This window comes from Anthonomus grandis, chromosome 8 (assembly GCF_022605725.1).
Source record: "Anthonomus grandis grandis chromosome 8, icAntGran1.3, whole genome shotgun sequence".
Taxonomy (NCBI): Eukaryota; Metazoa; Arthropoda; class Insecta; order Coleoptera; family Curculionidae; genus Anthonomus; species Anthonomus grandis.
Window position 1 is genome coordinate 26,353,575 of NC_065553.1, and position 15,224 is coordinate 26,368,798.

General features: G+C 33.3%; 1 protein-coding gene across 1 annotated transcript in view; it reads left to right on the forward strand.

Moving 5' to 3' along the window:
- Nucleotides 1–15,224, forward strand: part of LOC126739393 (laminin subunit alpha) — a 328,515-nt gene that overhangs the window by 135,479 nt on the left and 177,812 nt on the right. The window contains exons 25-27 of the mRNA XM_050445058.1: nt 2,827–3,028; nt 6,281–6,461; nt 12,809–13,190. Coding sequence (XP_050301015.1) covers nt 2,827–3,028; nt 6,281–6,461; nt 12,809–13,190 — 765 coding nt within the window. The remainder of the gene's footprint in view (nt 1–2,826; nt 3,029–6,280; nt 6,462–12,808; nt 13,191–15,224) is intronic.

The window sequence follows — 15,224 nt, forward strand, 5'->3', positions numbered from 1 at the left end:
AATAAATTTTCGTCATTAAGATATGGCGTTATATGGTTTCTATATGGGATATTATAGGCAAATTGCATACAGGAATTTTGAATTTTTTGAATTGTGTTTTTGGTACTTGAACGTAAAGAGCCACCATATACCACATTAGAAGATAAAACACCACAAGATAAAACAAGGGTTTCACAAAGAAAATATTTTTGTTTTGTGGACAAGTTCCGTTTAAATTTAAAAAGGTTTTTCAGGCGTAAATAGGCTGCTTTAATTTTGTTTTTTACATAAGGTTGAAAAGAGAGAGAATTGTCAAATATGATACCCAAATTCTTTGCCTCTGGGACAATTGGAACTGGAGTGTTATTTATATGAATATTTATCCGATTTTAAAAATTTTGCCTTAAACTATTATTTGAACACATCAAAAGAATTTTAGATTTTTCAGCATTTAATTTGAGGTTGTGATTTTTTGCGTAGTTTTCTAGATTCATTAAATCAAACTGAAACGTATGCTGAAATGAATTATTATTCATATCATCAATAGAAACAGGAATATACAGTTGTGAGTCGTCAGCATACTGCTGTAATGTGGAATGTTTTACAGCTTTATACATGTCTGCCACGTAGAATGAAAAAAGTAGGGGTGATAGTATAGAACCCTGAGGTACGCCTTGATTTGTTTGCCTAAACTCTGAACACTGTTTTTATAACCGTTGGACTGTCATAACACAACTTTCACGATTATATAGATATTCTTTAAAGAATTTAATACCATATTCAGAGATTCCAAAATGCTTTAGTTTAGCCAACAACATTTCGTGGTTAAGTGTGTCGAAAGCTTTACTAAAGTCGAGCAGGGCCACACATGTCGCTTGATTTTGCTCTTCATTCTCTTACATCATTTAATATTTTAGCTAAGCATGTTGACGTGCTAAAATTCTTTCTAAATTCTGATTGGCAATCGGGAATTAATTTATAAGCTTCAACAAAATTAGAAATCTGGTTATAAATATGTTTTTCAAACACTTTGGACACTGCAGGCAATATACTGATTGGTCTTAAATCCTTGTATTCTTTAGGTACTGAATTTTTTGCAATAGGTTTAAATATTGCTTTTTTCCATAAATTTGGATATTTTTGCTTAGGTATGCTCTCATTAATTATATGTAATAACGGATTTAAGCAAAATCGAGAACAAATTTTAATGTCCTTAATTGAGATACCATCAATTCCCACTGCATTAGATTTTATTGAAGAGATTATTTTAGTTAAATTAGAATATTCAAGAAGCTGAAATGCTTCATTACCAGCTAGATTATTTTTATAGTAATCTATTGCTTCTCTACTTACTGTATCAGGACATTAATACTATTAAAAAATTTATAAATTTCGGTTGGATTTAATAGATTAGTTGGTATATTATTTTGATTTTTATTTCTTGTTAGATGAAGTTTGTCTGCTACTCTCCAAAAATCCTTTCTTTTTTTTATCTGACAGTTGACTAAAAAAAGTAATTTTTTCTGATGATTGCATGTTTTGTGTAAGTTCTTAGTTCTCTATAATACTGCAAATGCGCTGGACATTTAGTATTTAAATGTTTTTTATGCGCACGGTCCCTAAGTTTCATTAAAGTTTTTATATTTTGTGTTAACCAAGGACAAAACGGGGTTTCCTTGATTTTTTTAGTTTTAATAGGTGCATGCCTATTTAGGATTGTCAAAATGTTTCTGTTAAAAAAGTCAACTTTTTCATTAATATCAGTCATGCAGTACATCTCGTGCCAGGGAATAAGTTCCCTATCATTATAAAAATTTTCGATATTTATTGCGTTATAATCTCGGAACGAAATATGTTTTCCTATCGCCTTTATACTCTTAAATTTAAAAATCGAAAAAATGATATTATGGTCTGATATGGTATCTGAGATGGGCACTGATATTGACTTCAAAGAAATTAAACTATCGCTGCTTACTATGTAGTCAATAAAACTTGCGTTTCCAGTTGCCATATTCACTCTTGTTGGCTCTAATATACGTTGAGATGAATTAAAATATTCGAAAATTTGTTTAGTGTCATCTAGTGTCAATAGTGTTTAGAGCGTTATTGGCAAATACTCTTGTTCTTTTTAACTTGTTTGAATTACTTAAATAAAATACTAATAACTTGAAGATTTGCTAAGATTTTTAACAAAGGCATGAGTGATCTAATAAGAAAGCCAATAAAAAATATTATGTGTCTTGCGTTGATACGTATGATTTTTTTTATGAAATTAAATTAATAATTTTATAAGCATTTCAAACATTACAAGAAATAATGGTGGTGCCATTTAAAAAAAAAAGTTAAGGTGGTTTTTAGGGGTTTAATTTGTCGGAGGTAGTTTTTTTAAGTAATTTTGGGTAGTGGTCCTATAACCATTAAAAATACATTTTCTAAAAAAAAAGTGATCTTTAAAAATAAAAAAGTTACAGCCTGTGACGTTGATTGTGGGACACCCTGTATTGAATGGTCATGAGGGTATTGGAGAAAGTAATGGATTTTTAGTTAAAAGTGTCTTTAATTTTTTAAAAACCTCGCGATTTATTTTATACCGCATTTCACTCTTCTATTATGTTCTAAATTCTACTTTGTAAAAAAATTGTATGTTGAAATGTTACTTTTTTGGCGTAAATACGTTCATTACGATCGGCTATGATTTAAGAAGCTCAGATAGATTCTTATGATAAAAAGTTGTCGAAAAGTCTATCTCTTCACTTTTGCATTTCATGCTTGTGTTACTGAATATTATAACACGTACTAAATAATAAAACACCGGCTTAAAACGCAATTTTTTTACTCGAATTTTAGGTGCAAAGAAAACGTTGACGGTCGTACCTGTGAAAACTGCCAAGCGGGTTACTTCTCGTTCCCTTACTGCCAGTCGTGCGAATGTAACGAAAATGGTACTACCACCGATATTTGCGACAAAACCACAGCCGAATGCTTCTGTAAGAAAAACACTGTTGGATTCCAGTGTAGCATTTGCAGGGAAGGTTCCTTTAATCTACAAGTAAGTAGATATAAAGCATATTTGTTATCTTTTATATATAGAGGTTTCATTTTATTAATTGGTTGATTGGTTTTTACGAAAAATTCGAATTTTTGGCGACTTCTTGAGGAAAGTTTTCAATATCGTTAAGTGTCTAATATTTTGTCCTTACATGATTAAAACATTCCACACGATTTTCATCAATAAGGGCAAAATTGAACCGAACTCTTAAAATCTAACAATAGTCCTTCAGAAATTTAATTTATTGCAAAAAACAGCTCGGTTAAAATAATCTTAAGTTTAGCACTCAAACAGTACGGACTATTTTTAATATAATATATTAATAATAGCAAAATTTCTGGATTGCTTGTAATAATTTAAGATTTCTTGTTTTTCAAAAGCGATTCGTCATCTATATATTACTGCTAACCTATAAGCATAAAGGTTTTATTATACGAGAAGCTTTAATTAAAACGTTCTGCGATATATAAATATAATTGGTACTTACGCTTGCACCACATCTCGTTGCTAGTTATTTCTGCTTTTCTGATTCCGTCAGTACAGTGAATCCAAACATTCATTCATTAAATGCTACCTTTATTATTATGACTAGGCAATTTTACTCTTGAGAATTTTTTCTCTTTCTTACGTGCCTCTCTTAACTCTGTTTACTCTATTATTAATATCTCTATAATAATATTAATAATAGTCACAATATATCATAGGGGAAGTCTAGCCTTAAGGCCACTTAATTCTAATAAGAGGCAACTATGTAAATAGTAAAATTAGATTTAAATTCATATAGTATTATAAAAAGCTAAAGCTATCAAAACTAATCTAGAATCAAATAATAAATTTAAATCTGTCCTAAAACAAAATAATGTACTAATATATACAGAGTAATCATAAACAGAGTACGTATTAAAAGCCATATATCGTGTCAATCATTCTATATTAAGCCATCCAAGATCGCAAAGCTTATGAGAAATGTGGCCGAACTTTTTAAGCCCATAAACCAATCTACAATAAATATTTTGGATCAGATATTTGTCAAGATTATCAAGACAATATCCATATATAAAATTGCAATAGCATTGAAATTTGACAACATGAAAGTTTTCCAATTTAAACACTATTATTGTTCACACAAATTTTTGCGAAGGGATTGGTTTAAGAAATGTCTAAACTTTTAAAGAGCTTTTAATAAAATAAATAAGTTTTGTATAACAGCTTTGACAATTTCTCTCTATAATAACCACCAACTTTTTAACCGTTCGTACCACAGGTCAAGTATCTCTCAAGATTTCAATCAATTACATTTCTAGGCCGGTCTCTTAGTATACTGGTTGTACTTTTATTGACAAAGAACATGACGGCAGACTTACTCGAATTAAGTTTCAGGGTATTAGCAGCGGCCGATCATAATATCAAACACAATAATTCTCTATTCACTAATTGTATACTTTCCTCTAAGTCTTTCGAATCAAAGGCAAAATAAATATAAGTATCATCAGTTTAAGAATTCTGTTCTCTGAGATGTCTGGCATGTAAATTAAAAACAACAATAAACACAAAATTAATCCTTGACGAAGTCCAGGATCAGCTCTGAAATTAAATAATTTTGACAGTAAATCTGGTAAAAACTTAAATAAAGAACGAATAATATATACAGTATTGTGCAAAAAGATAGCAACATTGAACTTTCCTGTTATATATGTTTTAGTATCTATTTTATAAGTAAGGTTTATATATTATTTACAAGAATGGTTAGAGCCTGTTTATATTTTCATATTATCATGTTTTTTGTATCATAATAAATAAAACACCAAATTGTTTTATGCAAATTTATTATTCAAAAATATAGCAACAAAAAATAATTTTGATTCTAAAAAAAATATAACCCAACTAAATTAAAATCAATTCAATATTTCGTGTAGCACCCCTTCTCCTTTATAACATCTGCACATCGTTTTGGTATGGACTCAATTAATTTCAAAATATAGTCATTGTTCACTTCTTTCCAAGCCTTTTCACTATTTCAAAGAGAATATTTGTATTAGAACATGTTAGGTGCCTGATTTTGGTGTCAATGTAATGCCATAAATTCTCTATAGGGTTTAAGTCTGGCGATTGAGATGGCCAGACCATTACATTTATTTTTTCATCGGATAGCCACCTCTTAACAAATTGAGAAGGATGTTTTGGATTGTTGTCATGCTGAAATATGGCTGTTACTGGCATGAATTCATCCATATATGGCACTAAATGTGTTTGCAGAATGTCTTTGTACATGAAACGATCCATTTTGCCCACTATTCTTACTATGGGTTCCACGCCACGAGCTGAGAAACATCCCTATACAAGAATATTTCCCCCTCCATGCTTAACTGGGGGGCAAATGTACTTTTTGTTTAATCTTTGTTCACTGGGGCGTCTGACGTACATCACTCCATCAGTCCTGAATAAATTATATTTAGATTCATCACTAAATACGACTTTCTTCCAATCAGCTACAGACCAGTGGACATGAGATTGGGCAAAGTGAAAACGAGCCTTGACGTTCTTCTCTAAGAGTAACGGTTTTTTGGCGGGGCGACGAGCAGATAAGTTGGCATCAAGATTACTTGATGCTCTCATTACGGTACTGGAACTGAGGTTTACTCTTCCACCCTCTTTTAATTTTGCCAAAATTTGGGAAGAGGACAAAAAAAGGATTTTCTTTGGAAACTCGTAACAGCTGCCTATCCATCCTCAAATTTATTTTACTGGGTCTACCAGGAATGGGCGTAGGTGCAGCTGTTCCAGTAAGGCGAAATTTTTTGCAAACTCTGGATAACTCTGGATACGATTGACCTGTGAAGCCGTAAGCTTCTTACAATGTCACTCTGCCTAACACCATTTTCGTAATGCTCCACAATATTTTTTTCTTACATCACCAGAGACGGTTTTTGAGCGACCCATTTTAAGTTAATTCTGAGATTGAAAAATAACAACTTTACAGCAGGTAAATCGATATTTAACTGATAAAATAAATGCGAAACAAGAATGTTGCTATATTTATGCACATTGTCTAAATAAACAACCATGAAGTTCCTTACTCTGCATTGGCATTCTTATGATATCTCGGTATATTTATAAATAATACAGAGGCAAGTACTTAAAAGTAAAGAAATAATATGAAATAAGTAAAGGAGCAAATAATATTTTTGAAAACATCGCTTGTTGCTATATTTAAGCACAATACTGTGCCTATTAAACCTTTAAATGTTCTAGGCTGCCAATCCAGAAGGATGCACTCAATGCTACTGTTCAGGTAAAGCTGCCAGATGTACCTCCGCAGGGCTGGTAAACTCTCCCATCTACGATTTAAGTAACTGGACTTTGGTCGAACTAGACACCTCAAAAGATCAACTTAATGTTACGATATTAGATAGTAATCTCGAGAGCGTGTCAGGTAAGAATACTCGAATCTACTCTTATTTTATTTTTTCAAAAACTAAACAAAAATGTGTAAAAGCAGCTATTTGCTATTTCATATCAGGGGGAAAGATAATTTTATAATTATTAATAACACAAAATTAAAATAAAGTAAATATATATATATCTCTAATGTTAACTACAACGTACCAACTGAAATACAAAACTACAGTTATACCATACTATAATTATCTACGTACTTTAGCGTTTTACTGTTTGTTTAGGTGTGAATTAAAACACTTGATTCACAAATATAGTACTCATAGTATTCATACCAATATACAGGGTGTTTCAGAACTATGGGATCAAACTTATATGATGTTATTCCAGAAGTTTGATGACCCATGTCCGGAAATGCGTCACTACGCCACTACGGCCCTAGGACGCGTTAAAATTTATAAAAAACATTAATTACCTAAATAGGATCTGCTGCATTTATTTTTACCTTTTGTACATGATACCATAACACCAATTGTTTAGAATCAACGCTTATCAATGTCAATTCACAATTCATTTTGTGGACCGATGAAGCCTCTTTTACATGAGACGGTATTTTTAATAGTAGGAATAGCCATGTTTGGAACGAAGAAAATCTTTATGCAATTTTTTTAAGAAAACATCAGAATGATTGGTCTGTCAACGTATATGAACAGGCATTGTTGATGATTATTTAATTGGGCCATACCCTCTACCGGAACGGTTAACAGGACCTATTTATCTGCGTTTCTTGGAGGAAGTTCTCCCAGAACTCCTTAAAAATGTTTCACTAAACGTTGGACAGCAAATGTGGTTTCAGCATGATGGAGCGCCGGCTCACTTTGCTGTACAAGTACGCGAGTATTTGGCTCAGCGGTTTGGGCACCGTTGGATTGCCAGAGGTGGAGCAGTTTCTTGGCCTTCTAGGCCACCCGATTTATCGTCGCTCGATTTTTTCTTGTGAGAACATGTAAAGTCTTTAGTCTACGAAACTCCAGTAGAATCAGAGCTAGACTTAATTGGACGAATAACAGCAGCATTTGAATTCATTCAAAACGAGGATCAAATTTTTTGTGTAGTCCGCCGAAATCATGTGCGGCATTTAAATCGGTGTATTGAGGTTGGAGGAAGACATTTTGAACAATTGTTGTGATGATATCATATACAAAAGGTAAAAATAAATGCACCAGAACCTATTTAGGTAATTAATATTTTTTCTAAATTTAAACGCGTCTTAGGGCCGTAGTGGCGTAGTGACACATTTTCGGACATGGGTTCCTATACTCAAATGGATTCTACTGTTGCACTGAACAACCCCTAGAAGTTTGATCCCATAGTTCTGAAACACCCTGTATATAACTTATTTATTACAAATCTACATACTATACACACTGACGGCGAGGGCTTCTTATATACAGTGTGTCCACTTAAGTTCGCACCACATGGAAAACTTTTTTATTATTAATTTAAAAAAATGTTCTTTCTAAAAAGTTGTGCTTGGTCGAAAATCTAAAATGGAACCATCAGATATTATATTTTTTCCAGTCGTATACGAGGTATATCAGAAAATATGAGTTTTGCTCAAGAATAAAATACCTTTATTTTTGACAATATCGAAAATTGTTATTAAGAAAAGTTGATAAGAACTAAAAACAACGTTCCAATATGCAATATTTTTTAACTATAACAACAATGCAAATGTAATTGTAGTTACGTGAAATCTAGGATGCACTGGTAAACAACAAATGATTTCTTGATAGCAGCAATTGTCTGACTGTATAATAATTCAAATAAGACTTGTTAACATCCCTGTAAAGTTCAGTGTGGAAGAAAAAATAGAAATTGTGTTAATCGTTGGTGGTAATTATAAAACTTATCGTGAAGCAGCTGAAATTAAGAACAGACATCCAGGGAAAAATATACACCATACATCAGTAATCAGAATTATGGAAAAATTCAAATCATGTGGAGATGTTAATAATAAATTTAGCAACAAGCGTCAAAAATCGTTAAAAGCATTACATTTAACTTTAGCTCCTTCACTAAAGTTAAATGTAATGCTGTGTGTAGTGAAAAAACCTAAAGTGTCCCTGCGAAACAGTGCATCCTTGCTTCCACATAAAATTGGCAATTCCATAATATCACTAATTTTTAAAGAGAACAAGTTTTATCCATATAAACCACAAGATATTCATACTTTAAAACGTAGAAACTATGACAGACTAGAATTTTGTTTTCTTATCTAAGAAGAGCTAGAAAATAATCCTTGTTTGGCTACAAAAATAATTTTTTTCTGACGAAACTACTTCTACGTCTAATAGAACGGTGTCTTCGCCAAATTCTTGGTGATGGACTGACTCCATTACTCATTTTGGGATTAAAACTTGCGATGAACATTATTTTAAAACTAAAGTCGCGTACTCATTGACGAACTGTAACTGTAACTGCAACTGTTACAGCAACCAAATTCAATAATGTGGACGTGTACCTAACAAAGTTCGCGAGCACGCGCAGAGCCGCTTGTCGCGAGCCAAATTTTGTCGGTTTTTAGGACGAACACAAAGGTATTCTCAGTTGGTTCGTGAACGTTGTTTTGCGAGATAAAAAAATATGATTACGTGAGATGAAGAAAACGTTTTGGCCTTAATTGAAAATTATAAAAAGATGCCTGTGATATGGGATCAAAAACATAAGGATTATTATAAAAGGCAAGCTTTCAAAGCTGCAAATAATGAAGATCCACTTCTCTCTTTATACAGTGCATGAGACCACCATCGCCGAGAACGTTTTTCTTTTTCAATTAATGCATCTATTAAAATAAAAGCAGCACTGGCTATCCTTTCTGGTTGCGACATGGCGGCTTGAGCTCACGGCGAACAATGCGGATCGAAAGGGTCGCGAGAGCAAAGAACGTGGTACGTGGTACAGTAGTTCCTTTGATACAGTAACTGTTAGCGGTAACGGTGCAGCATGTCATAGTATGATGGAAGTAAGGCAATACCTTGAAAATATCTTTAATAGAAGGTTAATTCATAGATATTCCGATATTTTTTGACCAGCTAGATCGCCAGATTTAGCCCAATTAGATTTTTTCTTATAAGATTACTTAAAAGAACAGGTATATCAACACAGACCATTCACAAACGTAGAACATTTGGAAAAAATTATTACGGAAATAATTCAGGGTATAACTCCGAATATAATCAGAAATGGAGAAGGCGGATACATTGAAACAATAGTGAGTTAATGATAAACTTACACGCTACTTAGGCAATTAAGATTATTAGCACTGTGTACAACGTAATTATTGTGAAATAAATAATTTCGTTATTTATTAATTATTTTAATGCATCATCACAATAATGGCAATATAGAGGTTAAGAGACGTAAAGGTTATCAAATGTTTAACGAATAAAGAGACTGATTTGTTATAGTTTTCGATATTGTCAAAAATAAAGGTACTTTATTCTTGAGCAAAAGCATCTGATATAAATAGCTCTATACGACTGGAAAAAATTAATATCTGATGGTTACAATTTAGATTTGGACCAATCAGAACTTTTTAGAAATATATATATTTTTTTTAATTAATAGCAAACAAGTTTTCTATATAATAATAATAATAATAATAATAATAAATAATTTTATTGTTCCAATTAATTATAGCAATTTTGCAAATACAAAATAAATATATAAATGAAACAAATGGCCTTTATAGTCAGCTTCTCTCCAAAAGGAGAGGCTGTTAATGCCGTAGAAAAATTTTAAGCCGTACATACATTTAGTTACCTAACCTAAGCCTAATAAAACCTAATACATTAATGAAACGCTAGATGACTCGGTCCATTATGTAAGACGGTACAGAGATAGTACATATGGTGCGACCTTCAGTGGGCACACTGTATTAAATGGACTATTGTTCCGAAGTGTTCGCCAATCTTCTACTTGTGTCCCGAGATGTCGCCACTATGCTCGCCGCTCGCTCCATCTTTGTCGAACCTTCGGGGCCAGGCAAAGAACGATATGATTCCCGAATGCCGGAGAACGAATAGCTGGTATTTTCACGGTTGTCAAGATCGTCTCATTATTGGGCAAAATTTGACAGATTTTAAGGTCCTCATTCATTGGAGATCAAGATGAGTACAATCCTTTAGCATCGTACAACCTTAACAGCAAATGCATTTGAAATTGTTTAATCCCTTTAGAAAATTTTACTCGAACTTAAAAAGAACTCAGAGAAAGGCACAATTTCACAGATGCAATCAGAAATTATTGTACTCGGAGATCCAGCAGTTGAAAATGGGTATACCAGACACTTTATGTAAGAGAAAAGCTTATGAAGGCTGTACTATACTTGCTGAAATGCAAGATAATTGAGTTTCCCGTACTACAAATATTATGTTTTATTATGTTCCTGACAGCAAAATTGATCTTATCGCAAACAAATTGTAGGCTAAGTTTAAATCTTATAAGGCGATAAAGTGAATAAGATTGAAGATGGGAAACTTATAATAATTAGGGTAATATTATCAAGAATATCCCCAGTTCAAAACCTGTTTGAGAAACAAACAGAAATTGCAAGGGTCTGGATTTGGTATTTGTGCTGATTTGACTAAATCTCAAAGAGATATTCTTTATTACTCTGTGGACGGAGATGAATACTAGACAGAAAAATGGAGAAAATAACTGTTAGACTAGGTGTGCTAATTTATTTTAAGGCAGAAGCCAAGAGTCTTTACCACTGAACCAAAATTAACGATCACGATTAAATTTCTATTTTTAAAAAAGGTTGTCCTAAAACTAAAATGTCGGCGATTAGTCAAACTATGAATATTTATTTTTATGATTGTAGCGTTTTGTTTAGGTGTGAATTAAAACAGACAATGCACGAAAATAGTCATCTGACTTATTACACTTATAAAGCAATTATTACATACGTGCACATTAAACTAGGATCCTTTATTTACATTATATCTATTTCCTACTATTTCTTTTGATTTAAAAGTCAAGCTAATATTCAAACTTGAACTGGCCTTCGGCTAAGAGTTACTTATATATTAGGTAGAGCATTTTTCCGGATCATCTTCCACTTGTGTCCCGAGATGTCGCGAAGTGTGTTTGCTGCTCGCTCCATCCTTGTCGCACTTTCGGGTTTAGACGGCAGACGAGATAAGTATCGACTTAGTGTTCGGCAATCCTGAGAATGTTATTTTTCCAGTGCATGTGATTAAATTTTAAATGATAACTATCATACATATTTCTTGTAATGTTTCTGCACTAGTTAACGATGCTACAAGAATACAGTGTCCAATACTATGAACTTCTCAACGCAAATCTGCCTTCAATCAGTGGCCACTTTGCTTCTCTGGATTGGGATTATATTTTGGTTAATGATGGGGTGATTCTGCATGTCAGAAGTTTAATGACTGTGTCTATTGCGCATTTAATCGTTATATCCTTGTCAGAAGTTATAAAATCAGTAACTTTACAAGCTAGTTTATATCAGACGTCCGGCAAGTCGCTTACCGGAAACAAACTGTTCATGGACGTTTTAAAAATCCTGGAAATCATCTTTATTACTCTGAATCTCTTTCCTTCTAGTGCAAGGTATCATGACAATAATCATAAAAATTTCATTATTAAAATGAAGTCTTTAAACTTCAGGAGTAATTTCAGGCCATTTGGAAGCATATGACTGACATAAACAAATCTAGTGATGACCTCCCATTATGTAGTTAAACGAAGAAACTGCTTCTTATGGATAGGCAATAGCAGACCTCTTTTCTAAGTTCTTCGAATATATGTATTTCTATTAAGGCTTTGCTAATGTGCATCTTGCAATTTTAGATCCATTGGATATAAATGAGTTCTCTGTGGAATAAATAAGTTTTCACATAAAAACAAGTTTTAAAATAAGTTTTCACATAAAAACATTCACACTAAAACATAGTTGTTGTACGTTATCTCATCCTAACCACAGTTTATTTAATGTCTTTGAAAACTTGATTTTTCCCTTATATTAGAGCAATAGTTACATTTATCCGATTTTCAAAACATGTAATAGAGTCTAGCCCAACAGGTATTGAGTTAATTTTAATTAAACAATTTCTATGCAATCAAGCATTGATGGTGTTCTATTTAAAAAACTACGGCTTGGGTCATATCTCGGGAAAATTGGTATACATTTCATGTCGACTATGTCACTGTGCTCATAACGTAAAAGTATCTATAATAAATTCTAGAAGCTTTTTCTTTAACATATAAAGGGCCTAAAACATGATCACGCTCTTAAAAGTAAAACTCTTCATTTTCACAGTGTACACCTATTAATATTTCATTATTTTTTAGCAAACGCAGTAGGTGCGGTACTATCCGACTTCAACGACAGTACCGTGGCTTACTTCGCCGCCCCGCCATCTTATTTGGGTAAAAAACTGACTTCCTACGGAGGCTTCTTAAGATACACCATATTCTACAGTATTGGTTCGAACGGAACTGCCGTTAGTGGACCCGATGTCATACTACAAGGAGCCAACACTTACTTAAGTTACTCCAGCATTGAACAACCACCACCAGTTTTTATGTATAACAGTGAAGTTTCATTGGTGGAATCGATATTCGATACGCCTTCCGGAGATCAGGCTCGCAGGGAACATTTTATGGAAGTCCTGAAGGATTTGAGAGGGGTTTATATAAGGGCTAGTTATTGGACCCAAGGAGAGACCACTAGGTAAGAAATTATGCTATTTTTTTTGCCACATCTGTCTTTAAACTTTATTTATGATACTGTAGGGTTTTTTCAATTCATTTAGGTATCAATTAAAACATTGGATGTAAAAAATAGTCAACAGAAACATGCAAACTAAACAATGACTAGAATTATTTAATTAATAATGTTTTATTTGATAATAAAATATTTATCTAATAATTTAATAATATATTTACTTCCTATTATTTATTTAAAAAGTTCTCTGTCGCCAATAATTCGGGCGACTCAGTCCGCTCTCCGTTCCATATACATTTTTTTTTGGTGGGGAGCGCCAAATGGTACTGCGTACCATGAAAGCCTGGTTGACCCAGGCGCAATAAGAATAGGCAAATAACAAATTATAAATAGATTGACGCGAGCGCATACATACAATTATTTCCCAAACTATTGCAACAACAAGCAAACATAAATAAACTAAAGGGTATAAGGATAATAATACAGGTCATATTTGTACGGAACATACCGCCGACCTTAAAATAACCATTTATTTTAACTAAATGCCAAAACAAAAAAATCAAAAAATAAAAAATAAACAAAATTAAATGAAATTATAAATTGCTTAAGAATTTATTATAAGAATAATTTAATTAATATTTGGTAAGAGACATAATTTGGAGGTGGGCCTTTGTAAAGTACCACTACTTGTCTTGACCGTTGCTACCCGGCAAATGCCATCCAATCCAAGATGAACTTGTTGCACCCGTGCAAGCAACCAATGCAATGGCGGCCGCAAATTATCCTTAATGACAACCAAGTCCCCGACCCTAATGTTTGGATACTTATTTGTCCATTTCGACCGTTGTTGCAACGTATGCAAATAATCCCGGTGCCAACGCTTCCAAAAATCAATCTGGATCTTTTGCACAAGTTCCCAACGTTGTAGGGTATTAATATTGGTTTTGGAAAAATCCCTTGAAGGAAGAAAAATTAGTGGTTCTAGTGTTAAAAAATGACCGGGCGTTAGAGCCGTAACATCATTAGGATCGTTACTAACAGGGTGCAATGGCCTCGAATTAGGTACGGCCTCTATCTGGCATAAAACTGTATACATCTCTTCGAAAGTAAGAACCTGCATTCCTACTATTTTTACTAAATGAGTTTTCATGCTGCGCACCCCAGCCTCCCACAAGCCTCCAAAGTTTGGTGCTGCCGGCGGATTAAAACTCCATTCAATCCTTTCACTGAGCGCGGCATCCTAAAACAAATCCAAAAGTTGCCTATTGGCCCCGACAAAATTAGTGCCACAATCAGAATGGATTTTATTAAATCGACCCCTACGGGCTATAAATCGACGTAAGGCTCCAAGAAATGCTGCAACTGCAAAACAAACAAATATACAGACATAAGCCTTTTGCGATTTTATGCCTCTAGATTTGCCTAATGTGACTAAAAATGGCCCAGCAAAATCAACACCAATTTCTTCAAAGGGTTTTAACTGAGATACTCTACAAGCAGGTAAATCGCTCATATAGGGAACAATAGGCTTGGGATTGACCCTGAAACACCTGTAACACTGAGATAGACATCGATTTATTGCTCTTTTTGCGGACAATATCCAAAACTGCTGCACTATAAAGGAGTGTAATGTTCGCAAGCCAGGATGTAAATGTTTTTCGTGAATATCTACTATTAATAATTCGGTTAGCCTGTGTCTTTGGGGCAATAAAAGAGGGAATTTTTTATCATACGACAAGGTCGAGTTTGTGAGACGACCGCCGACCCTAAGAAATCCATGTTCGTCTAAAAAAGGGTTTAATTGTCTCAATCCTTTCGAAATAGGATTTCCTTTACGAAGGTTGGATATCACCTCGGAAAACACTTCTTCTTGCACCTGTTTTACAATACATTAGGGCTTCCTGCAAATCATTTTCACAAAATTTACCGATTACGTGAGGTTCCTTATTCTTGGTCCTGCGAAAAGTCTTTACCCATCTATAACAATACCCTAAGACACGCAAAATCTTTTGTAAGGAAGAATATTTATACAACAACCCA